Source organism: Eufriesea mexicana, unplaced genomic scaffold, assembly GCF_001483705.2.
Source record: "Eufriesea mexicana isolate 0111107269 unplaced genomic scaffold, ASM148370v2 scaffold611, whole genome shotgun sequence".
NCBI classification, from domain to species: Eukaryota; Metazoa; Arthropoda; class Insecta; order Hymenoptera; family Apidae; genus Eufriesea; species Eufriesea mexicana.
The window spans coordinates 44,279-56,260 of record NW_016908771.1 but is presented as its reverse complement, the minus strand read 5'-3'; the positions used below and the strand labels follow the sequence as shown (position 1 = coordinate 56,260).

The following is an 11,982-nucleotide window of genomic DNA, read 5'->3' as shown; positions in this document are numbered from 1 at the left end:
AAGACGTTCGTTCATCCACGAACAGTCCACTGATGGGTTTGCAATAGTTTTGGAGGGATTAGGGGTGTTTCCAGGGAAAAATTAGAGACAACGCGGGGCCATCTTCTTGGGGAGAGAGTGTCGAGCTTGGTAGTTAGAGGTCAGAGGAAATCGTTGGTTTAGGGATTATTTTTAATGGGAAGAGGATAGGGGGATGGAAGAAGACACGAAATTTAGCGAATAATAAGACTATAATGTTCGGTAAATGTTTAAGGTATAACTCGTTTGTACTTTAACGTTCGCTGGTTCATTTTGTAAAAGCAAGAATTAAGGAGGAATTAATTATTCTATAAATTTTGTCATCTTCTGTACCAATTTTCATAATTATTGGAATTCAGGAACCTGATATTCTATAAAAGTCTTCTACCCCTTTCACTGGAAATATTAGGTATTCGTTAATATAATATGCAAAATATACAACACAAACAATCATATTATCTCAATAAAAGCAAGAATTAAGGAGGAATCAATCAATCCACAAAGTCTTAACCTCTTCTGTACCGATTTTGATAATTCACACCCAGAAGTTTGACGTTCTAAAAATATTTTCTACCCCTTTCCCTGGAAATATTAGGTATTCGTTAATATAATATGCAAAATATACAACACAAACAATCATATTATCTCAATAAAAGCAAGAATTAAGGAGGAATCAATCAATCCACAAAGTCTTAACCTCTTCTGTATCGATTTTGATAATTCACACCCAGAAGTCTGACGTTCTAAAAATATTTTCCACCTCTTTTACTGGAAACATCAGGTATTCGTTAATATAATTTGCAAAAGTACAGCACAAAAGGTCGTATCACCTCAATAAAAGCAAGAATTAAGGAGGAATTAATAAATCTTCAAACTTTTTCCATCTTCTGTACCGATTTTGATAATTCAAACCCAGAGATCCGACGTTCTAAAAGTATTTTCTACCCCTTTCATTGAAAATACCAGGTATTCATTAATATAAATTGCAAAAAGTCGTATTATCTCAACAGAAGCAAGAATTAAGAAGGAATCAACCAATCCACGAAGTGTGATCCTCTTCTGTGCTGATTTTGATAATTCAAACCCAGAGATCTGACGTTCTAAAAATATTTTCTACCCCTTTCCCTGGAAACATTAGGTATTTATTAATATAATATGCAAAATATACAACACAACCAATTGTATCATCTCAACAAAAGCAAGAATTAAGGAGGTATTAATAAATCCACAAACTTTTACCATCTTCTGTACCGATTTTGATAATTCAAACACAGAGACCTGACGTTCTAATAATATTTCCTACCCCTTTCATTGGAAATACCATGTATTCATTAATATAATTTGCAAAAAGTCGTATTATCTCAACAAAAGCAAGAATTAAGGAGGAATCAATAAATTCACAACGTCTTACCCTCTTCTGTACCGATTTTGATAATTCAAACCCAGAGACTTGACATTCTAAAAATATTTTCTATCCCTTTCCCTGGAAATACCAGATATTCGTTAACATAATATGTAAAAGTATAGCACAAAAAGTCGTATCATTGCGATAAAAGGAAGAATCAAGGAGGAATAAATCAATCCACAAAGTTTCACCCCCTTGCGTACCGATTTTGATAATTATTCGCACGCAAAGACCGCGAACCTCTAACGCGAGAACCACCCCATCAACGTTTTGCTATTCAACTTTAATATTCGACCCTTTCCACGCAGCAGTTGCTCCTTGGTCCGAACGAGAGACCAAAGAACTAATAGCAATCCGGGGAATTATTACAATTTCTTGTCGCGGATCGCATTTTAACGAGCTACTCGGATTAATTAATTTTTAGACCCTCTCGTTACCTGCCCTATCGTTCCTCTTGACCTCCTATTCCCCGGCCGAAATTGGCCCGGGTTTTCTTGTCTACGTGCGCGATACAACCGCCCGCTGTACTCACCCCCGGCAACACGACCCTCGAAGCCGGGCATCCCCGTAATAAGAATGAATTTCCAGACGCCAAGGGGGATGAGTCCTCGTCTCGCGGCCAAACTGCAAAGAATTTCCTTTTATTTATCTTACCGTTCCGTCGATGCACTTCTCTAGTTCATCCTGTCTTACCGGCGACCCCCGAAAAGAGAGAGAAGACACGAGGAACAAAGAGAGAAATATCTGAAAAGGAAAATAGGAGAAAAACCCGGCGCGAGAGCTTCCCCTTGCAAAAATACGACGAGAAAAAATTTTCCCGCTGGTTTTACCCCCCCGGCGAGGAAAAGTTCACGCGGAGAGGGTAGTTTCGAGGGTGGAAAGTCTCCATGGGGGTGTATTCGATAGCACGGTGCACCGTTGCGGTCTTGGAAAGTGAAAAATGGCGGCACAGAGGTCAGACAGGTGGAACAGGGCGAGTGTGATTTTTTCGGCGAATTTCAGCTACGATATTTCACGGAGAACAATACGGAATGGCGATAGATAATTTGTCATATGAATACGCCACGTGGCGAAAGCTTTGTCGAGGAAATTAATGGCGTTTTGATATTTTTTCCTGGCGATGATAGTCATTCGAAGAGGATCCCTCGACCCGCTTTTTCCTGCGCCGGCACGCGTATTCGTTCGCGTTGTGTTTTCCAGCGAATTCGCCAACGATGTGGTAATTCGGAAAATTGAAACCGCTATGACCGACACTTGCTGGGAAATATGGGCGAAATCCTAGACCTATCGTGTCACGTTCTAAAATCCATAACTTGCATCGTGTATCGACTGTTAACGCGTTCATGGTGACAGGCGCCATAGTGTTGGCTGTCGATGAGCTTTTTCGTGTCTCGTCGGCCATTGGTGACCGACCCACGGTCTAGTAAATAAATTTAAGTAGTGTATATCGTCACTAGGTCGATCTTAGTTAGCGACGATTAGTGACGGACGGTTCTTTGAGGAAGGTTGTGTCTAGCTTCGAAGTGTTAAGTGAACTGTATTTTAGATAGGACTCCCCTCGTGACTGTTCTGTCGGTGCTTTTATAAGCTTTCTCTCTCTATTGATTGGTTACGAATAATATTGGGGGTTTGTGCTAACTTCAGTGTCTTTTGGTAGTGATGGTTGTTTAAACAATCTGGGTCCTTATGCCTGTCGTCTTAAGGGTGATATATCGTTGCTTGTTAAGGCTTACCCAAGTGGTGGCTTAGGTGACAATGAGCGCATAGAAGTCAAGGGACTCTGACAATAAAGACACAAAACAGTCTTCCACTTGACCTGTGACATCGCAGTCCTAGGGCCGCAACGCTGGTACTTGTAAAATTTCAGAAGCTTCGCATTTAGATGCACAGTCTTTCCTAAACAAAAGGATGAACGGAAACGACGTTTCAAGGATTAACAAGTAGATTAAAAGGGTTTGGCATGGTCTAGCCTTTTTGGAGTTGCAGTCGTATTATAAAATAATGAAGTCTTTCCCCGTTAACCCTAAACCGCCGACTCGAAAATTTTAGTAGCCGTTGTGCGAACGATTTCTAACTAATTCCTGACGACGGATGATCGTTCTGTCCACAGTGTGCAGCGAGAATCCAGGGCTGAGCGGTCGTTACCACGCCGGACTGTGGAGTGGAAAGCGCTGGTCCTGCTGCCGCTTGTCGACGCGTTCCGCGGAGGGCTGCGACACTTGCAGTTCTTGGTCCTCTAAGCCGTTGAACGCAACCAACCCGTCCTCCACGTCCACTTCGAGCTTCACCTCGGCCACCGGAAGCACCATCGCCACCACTGCCGCCATAACCGATCGACCACAGACGACCAACTCGGAGGCGAACAACAATCCCGTCGTTCACTCGCAGGCCCGTTCCACGATCGGTTCGTATATTCAATTCTTATTTTTTCTTTTTCTTTTTTTCTGTATTTATCGTTTTGTCCCATTTATATTTCTCTTTTTTGTGGAAATAGGTACTTTAGAGGTTTTTCAAACCTTTGGTACCTTGGGTACTTATTTATTTTTCCCTTTTTTATGGCTTCGACTACTTTCTTTTATGTCCATCTGTGCTATTTATAGTTTCTTTATTTTTTTTTTTTTGTGTGTGAAAATGGAGAACAGTACTTTAGGGATTTTGAAACCTTTGGTACCTTGGGTACTTATTTATTTTTCTCTTTTTTGTGTCTACGACTACTTCTTTTTGTATCGTTTCGTGCTATTTATGGTTTCTTTGTCTTTTTTTGTGGAAATAGAGAATAGTACTTTAGGAAATAGTACTTTAGGGGTTTTGAAACCTTTGGTACCTTGGGTACTTATTTATTTTTCTCTTTTTTATGGCTTCGACTACTTTCTTTTATGTCCATCTGTGCTATTTATAGTTTCTTTATTTTTTTTTTTTGTGTGTGAAAATGGAGAACAGTACTTTAGGGGTTTTGAAACCTTTGGTACCTTGGGTACTTATTTATTTTTCTCTTTTTTGTGCCTACGACTACTTCTTTTTGTATCGTTTCGTGCTATTTATGGTTTCTTTGTCTTTTTTTGTGGAAATAGAGAATAGTACTTTAGGAAATAGTACTTTAGGGGTTTTGAAACCTTTGGTACCTTGGGTACATATCTATTTTTCTCTTTTTTTATGGTTTTAATTACTTCGTTTTGTGCTATTTATAGTTTCTTTATTTTTTTTTTGTGTGAAAATGGAGAATAGTACTTTAGGAAATAGTACTTTAGGGATTTCGAAACCTTTGGTACCTTAGGTAATTATTTATTTTTCCTCTTTTTCGTATTTACGACTACTTTTTTTGTATCGTTTTGTGCTATTTATAGTTTCTTTCTCTCTTTTGTGAAAATTGGTACTTAGGAGATTCTGAGTCCTTTGGTACCTTGGGTACATATCTATTTTTCTCTTTTTTTATGGTTTTAACTACTTCGTTTTGTGCTATTTATAGTTTCTTTGTCTTTTTTAGTGGAAATTGGTACTTAGGAGATTCTGAGTCCATAGGTACCTTGGGTACTTATTTATTCTTTTTCTTTTTTGTGTCGTTTTGTTCTATTCATAGTTTCATAGTTTCTTCTTTTCATTTTTTGACGAAAATAGGTACATTGGAGATTTTCAGTTCTCTAGCACCTTGGATACTTGATATCTCCAACCATTCTTTTTCCTCATATCGTTTTGTGTTATATATATCTTTCCTCTTGTGGAAATAAGTTTCTTTTCAATGATTTCGTACATTTCGAAGTCTCTCCATCCGGTTTCATGACTCTACCAAAACTCGTTTCAAGACACCACTAAATTTGAATTATACCTTTGAAAATCGCCCGTTCTCGCTATAACCATGTCCCAATATAAACCCGGGGTGAACAGGAAATTTTTGTTCGTTTTGTCAAAGTTGCTCATCAGAGGACCGGCTTTCCGATAGGCTGCGTTCCCATTCGAAAGGTCAGAGTATGAGCAACGATTTTCCCTGTTTTCCTTTTTGCTAAACCCTGACCGAGAGGAAAAGGACAAGGGGAAACGATTACAACACGTGTCATCAGGAAGTTGGAGAAAAAATTGGACAAGCTCTCGCGGAGGAGCTGAAGAGAGCAAGAAGTTCATAGGTCAGAGGTACATGTTTTAACTCGATACACGGACTCTTTCGTGCGACGTTTGCCAAGATGGTCGTTTGAAAGAAACAGGAAACTGTCATGCGACTATGAGAAAAGGCTTGGAGAAGCTCGAAACGGATGTTTCTTTGACACGTCGCGCGTTTCAGTTTTTACGGATGGCGAACGTGTGACACGAATCTCGCGTTTTTAGATCTTCTGCAAACTGCGGACTTCTTTCTGCAGTTTGACAGATATATCTCGCGACGTTAACGAAGCCATTTTTACCACCGTGATCCGCTTCTTCCGGACATCTTTTACACCTATTCTTATATTTCTGTCCGACTGAGATTGCTCGTTGGTGAGACTACTGCGAGATGAACTAGATACTTGGTAACCTAGCCTAATTGTACTTGGCAATTTCACTTTTAGGTCGTAGATGGTCACTCTGTATAGTTGTAAAGGTTAATACATTGTATTATGATTCTTTAGCTTTAAATAATTTTGGTTAAATAGGGTATTAAATAGCTTTCACATTTTTGCAAAGTGAGGTTAGGTTGGTGGTATATGTTTCAAGAAATTGTACTATGTTTCTGTCAAATTTAAAAATTAAGGCTGAGTAAAAAGGAAATGGTAAAATAGTGTTCGGAATATTTTCGGAAATTTTCAGGAATCTGGAATATTTTGGAAAATTTTCAGGAATTCGAATTTTGTGGGAATTTTTGGGAATGTTAGGGTATTTTCTAGAATTTTTAGGTGCTTATAGTACAAATAGGGAATTTTAGAAATTATCAGGAATCCCGAATATATTTGGGAATCTTTAGGCACCCAGAATTTATTTGGGCAACTTTGAAAATTTTTGCTAATTCGGAATATTCTTGGGAGTTCTCAGGAATATGAAACACCTTCGAGAATTCCGAGAATTCCCGAAAATATTTGGAAATTTCCGATATTTTTCGGATATTTTCGCAAATTTTCAGAAATCCCTGATATTTTCGAGATTGCGAATTTTTCCATCGGGATCCGGCTATTTTCTGCACTCGTGCTACAGCCATCCATCCACCCTCTTTCGGTTTGTTCCGAGATTTTTCGCGAAGATCGATGAACGGGGTAGCGGGTTAATTAATCCCGCGGGTCGGTTGATGTTAAATTCAACGTGAGTTTTCCCGTTTAATCCGCGACCTGGCTCCTTCCTGCTGGACTTTGCGCCGTATTTCGGGCTTACCGAACAACTCGCGACTCCGTTTCGAGTTAAATATTAGCGAGCGCCGCGGTAATTCCAAGACAAACTCCCCTGGTCATAAATGTCCGGCCGGTTAATACCAGATTCCATTAGGTCCCCTTAGCGGCTTTGAAATTCCAATCAGTTCCCGCGGAATTGACAGTTGTCGAGCTCGCGTCGCACGGAACAACTCGCAAATTGCGTTATTTCAACGCTCTAACGATCTGTCTTGTATTAAACCGGAGACATTAACGGTGCTCGTTTCATCGGAATTCCTCGTTTTAACGCGTTTATCGAATTTCCGCGATGAAAAGTTCCGACTGAATTTCCAAACCAATATTTCGCCCGCCCTTTGCACGTTATACGTGTAATATAAAATAAGAGGAAATAAGGAGAATATAAAATTCGCGTTAAAGTACCTGAAACGTAGAAAAGATACTTACTGCGTGTATTTTTGGAGAATTGAAAGATAATCGCGATTCTAGTGTACGGTATATAATATAATACAAAGAAAGGAGTTAAAATATGCATATAGGATACACGTGATTTTCGTGACATTTTTTTTTGCGAATTATGCGAAAGCAAAAGCAGCGAAAGAAAATTATAAACGCCAATTGAACATTTTTATCTCGGTTAAATGCGAATAAAACGCGAAAAAAAGTTCAGTGGAATTGCGAATAATATAAAAACAGAAATAAAAAAACCTGTAGGTTTTTGAATTTGCAACATGCAAATTCGCGTGTATCCTCGAATAATTATAAGATATTTATATTATCATTATAGATTCATATTTTTAATATCGCGATACCCAAAATAAGAGAAATTAAATCTTTCTTATAAGAAAAATAATTTTAACAATTTTAATTCTTTCTTATAGGAATAAAAAATTATATAAGAATAATAAGTAAAAATTAAATTTTTCTTATTTTCCTTATATCAAAAATTACATTTTTCAACTATACATATACATCTGTCGATATTTTTAATCTCGTGTTACCCAAAATGAGAAAAACGTTTTTCTGACCCATTTTGCGTGAAAAATTTTCGAGGCGCGTCGTGCTCGTGTTCGATCCCATCAAGGAATCGAGCAGGAGACAATTCGCGGCGCAAGCCTGGGGTGGTCCTGTTATATATTCACCCTTGACACCCAGGAAATCCCCATTTTCCCCTCCATTCTCTCCTGTCCGTGAAAAACTGGCATTCGAGGTGCCCTCGACGACCTTCTATCTCGCGTTCTCGATCGAGACGAACGTCTAGGAGTGCTCGATATCGCGGGAGAAGCCCCGAAGACGGGTGAAAGACAGGGGTGGAAGACAGGGGATGAAATTCGACGGGCGCAGTTAAACGGGTCAACGCACAGCGATAGCGTTCTTTGTGCCCTGCTCTTTATGCTGTCATTGTGCACCGACCCATTCGACGTGGTTTTATATATTCTATTTTTCCTGTTCCGTCATCGCACATCGACCCGTTCCTCTTCTCTTCGCCCACTTCCTTCCCCCCTTTCGGTTTCAACCCCCGTTCTCCGTCGCTCGGACAGCTGGACCCGCATTCCTGGATTTCCTCCGTGACCTTCCCTTCGACCTCGTGATTATTTTTCCAGTGAAAAATCGTGGGACGTTCTTTTTCCATTCTTTTTCGGCAGAAGAATCCGTGGGGTAGGTTCCCGAGTAACGTAGGTACCTACCTGTGGCTGCATTCTTCGAATAGTTTCGTTATGATTGTTTCATCTGTAGGTAGGTTGAGTCACTCCTGTCTGGTTGGTCGGGTGATTAATGTTATGATCTACGTACGTGTTTTGTGGAAGCGTGTAACTGGCTGTGATTTAGGTTAACAGACTTGCCTTTCAACCTTTGCGAGATCCGTTATGTATGAACTTTATTTTCGGCCTCGGAAAAAGGTGACCTGGTCTTACGAATCTTGCTAATCTTGCTATCATCACTACTACACTCATCATTAACTATATAATTGATATTAACCTATATTCCGTCCAGTGAAAATTGGCAGAACGTATGAATAAAACTTTGTCAGCAGTCCTAAATAGCGATTTGTATTCTTTGCATACGAGACCCTTCTCTATCTTTTAATATGCAGGGATTTCAATATTACGTTTCGTCCCTGGTCTGATCTTACGTTGTTCACGTGAAACTGTTTATATTTCCCGCCAATTTTCGTTGAACGGAATATAGGCTAATATTATTTACATGGCAAGTGATGGTGTAGTAGTTAGGGTGGTAGCAAGATTTGTAAAAGCAAATTCCTTTTTCCTGGCTAAAAATAAATTTGAGATGCTTCGAAAAATGTATTTTCAACCCTATCTTCGAGGTCTACCTGTTTCACCCCCTTAATTGGAACAATGGCGGATAAAGAAAAATACGTGTGAAATATTCTTTGGTGAACTATCTCTCACGTAAATTTCATCAAATTAGGCGTGTACGGGTTGCATATACTCCTCTGTAAGTTAAATTAGAAAGATCCAAGATGGACGATCGTGAAGTTGTCTACCAATCTAACGATCTCTGGTTTCGCACCACTGTTTCATCTCAAACTCATCTGCAGTTCCATTTTTGAGCATGCTCGAGCATGCGAACAGATTCTGCCTCGTGGTACACAGCTGCTCCCGTTTCCAAGGAATATCTCATCCGATTATTTTCCCGGAGTTGCCTCTGCGAACAAGCTCCCGTTCGTAACTGCGGTTGCGTCTTAGAAGTTGGCCAGTTTGTAGCATTAACACTTGGCGGATCGGTGTAATGAAATTAGCACCGGTATTAGCGCGGCTGATGAATTCTCTGGGAACGTCGATGTGCATCTCCGTTTCGCGATATTCGCCCACGCAGCAACCCCATCCCTTGCTCGCGAATAATTCCCAAAGCATTTCCAGACGATGAGCAAATGGATAAATCGGTCTCTTTCGTCGGTTTTTAATTTTATCGACGGCATTCAATTGTTTCGCGGCAACTCTGCGTAATTAATGAACTCTTTGAGACGGGTAATCGAGTCTTCGATGTGTCTCGAGCCTCATTAACGGTCTACGATGGTTCGCAGTTCTCGATAATTTTCATCGGTAATAATTTTGTCCCATTACTGTCGACATTTTTATCGACGATTCGAATTTTTAATTGTCAGAGGAAATCTTTCGTGCAGATGGAGAGGTCGCTTTCTTTGGAATAAATCGGATACAGAAAGTTGGGAAGCGAGATATCGAAGATACTTTTTAGGTTATGTCGAGGGTTTAGGTTTAATGAAATTACACACGGTTGTCTAGCGATAATTGATTGTCATATTGGAATAATTAACTCACGAATTGTCACTTGAGACATGGAAGATACTTTTTAGGTTATGGCTAATCAAATAAATCGAACGAGGAAATGTTAAAGATTGGTTTGACCAAGATAGTTTTAGGTTATGTTGTTTTCTAATCACTAACGGTTTCCTAACGATAAAAAGCCACGCGTAATTAATAAATTCTATGAAATGGATAATTGACCATTTAATATATTCCACTTGTACCATTAACGGTCTACAATGTGACTCCGAAGCGATTTCCTCGTTTCGGATTGGACAAGTTAATCGGCAGTCTGTTCGATACTGTCGATACTTTTACCAACGAGTATAAATCTTAAATCGCCACGAAATACCTTCCACGCGAACGGAGCAGCCAGTTCTCTTCGAAATAAATCAAACAGAGAAAGTTGGAGAACGAGTTACCGAAGTTACCTTTTAGGTTATGTTCTAATCACATACATCTAGCCAACAAAACCTTGTATAATTAATCAGCTCAGTGGGATAATTAACTTCTCGACATGTTTCTCGCGTCTCGTTAATAATCCACGATGTTCGAAACAATTTTCTCGTTTTATCTTCCATAAGTCGATTCCTAACCTATCCGATACTCACGAATCCAAGTTTTAACCGAACGATCAATCAGACACGAACTTATTTTACACGAATGGAGCATCTTCTTTGAAATAAATATTTCTTTAACATAAATCGAGCAGCCGAGATCGAACGGTGATTCGTCAGAGATAATTTGAGGTTATGTCGCGTGGGTTCTCCGAACGAGCAACTAGATTAAGGCAGATATTTTACAGAGCAAGAGATATTTCTTTGAAATAAATATTGAACCAGATTAGGGAAGATGTTTTACGAAGTAGTTTCTTTGAAATAAATATTTTTTAAAATAAATCGAGCAGTGTAGATCGGATGGCGATTCGTTGAGATAATTTTAGGTTATGTCGCGAGGTCTTGTTGCATCACGTGCCCGTTCTGCGACTCGTAGTTCCACGTAATCTCGCGCCTGCAAAGCATCCCGTTATACGAACATGCAAGCATCTTGTCGGAATCCAGAAGTTAGAAGAACGGGAAAATAAGAAACTGCGTTCCACCTTACCGAGGTGGATGCTTCGAGCCGTGACCGCGTCGAGGAATGATAAATGGCGACAGTCTCTGGTACATTTTTCTCGTCCTCACGACGTTCTCTAATCTTCGATTTGAAATCGAGTTTCCGCAGCAGATAATAAAAAGCTCCTTTAACGCTCTAACGATGGTACACGTCTATGATTTTTCTGGTTAAAATCCTCTTCCTATATAAAATGACATCATTCGCGATTGCACAGGTCGAACATTCTATGTACACATATGTGACATCGTATTTAATATCCATGTGTCCATTAATTTGGAAAATACGATTTTAATCCTTCACGCCTGAAGAAGAAGATTCCCTATTTTATACACTGAAATAGAAAACAATAAATTCTGCGTTTGCAGAGAATATTTTAATTTCAGACGTATCGTCGTTCAAAATTCTGAATATCTACTCTTCTCGCTACTATCCGCTCAGATCGCGTGATCTTTTCGACGTTTTAAAATTTATTCTCGGTAATCTTTTCACCGATAAATTTCGCAAGCCAATTAAAATCATGACACGCGGAGTTAACGAATAGAATTATTTTATTTCAACGTTTTATGAATCGTTCCGATAATTTTATTTTCGATAATACCCACGCAGTTATTGTCTCGCACTCGTCGTTCGAGCAGTGGAATCGAAAAATAACTGCGAGCGAGAGTCGCCTCTCGAGTGGAAAGAGTTAATAAAGCGACGAATTCTTGTTATTTCCCGAAAACTCGTTTTCCCTCGGTAAAAGCAGCTACCATCGATAAAACGCTAAAGTCTTTTCACCGGAGGCGTATATTTTCTTCTCGAATCCGCTGTAAATCGCTTTCTGTTTTCTGTGTAA

At 39.5% G+C, this 11,982-nt stretch overlaps 1 protein-coding gene across 1 annotated transcript in view; it reads left to right on the top strand.

Moving 5' to 3' along the window:
- The window catches only part of LOC108546138 (tyrosine-protein kinase Btk29A), a gene marked incomplete at its 3' end in the record, with an annotated part of 43,515 nt that extends 39,688 nt beyond the window's left edge, over positions 1–3,827 (top strand). Inside the window, exon 4 of the mRNA XM_017898079.1 lies at positions 3,534–3,827. Within this exon, the coding sequence (XP_017753568.1) occupies positions 3,534–3,827 (294 nt within the window). The remainder of the gene's footprint in view (positions 1–3,533) is intronic.
- Positions 3,828–11,982: the final 8,155 nt, after the last annotated feature.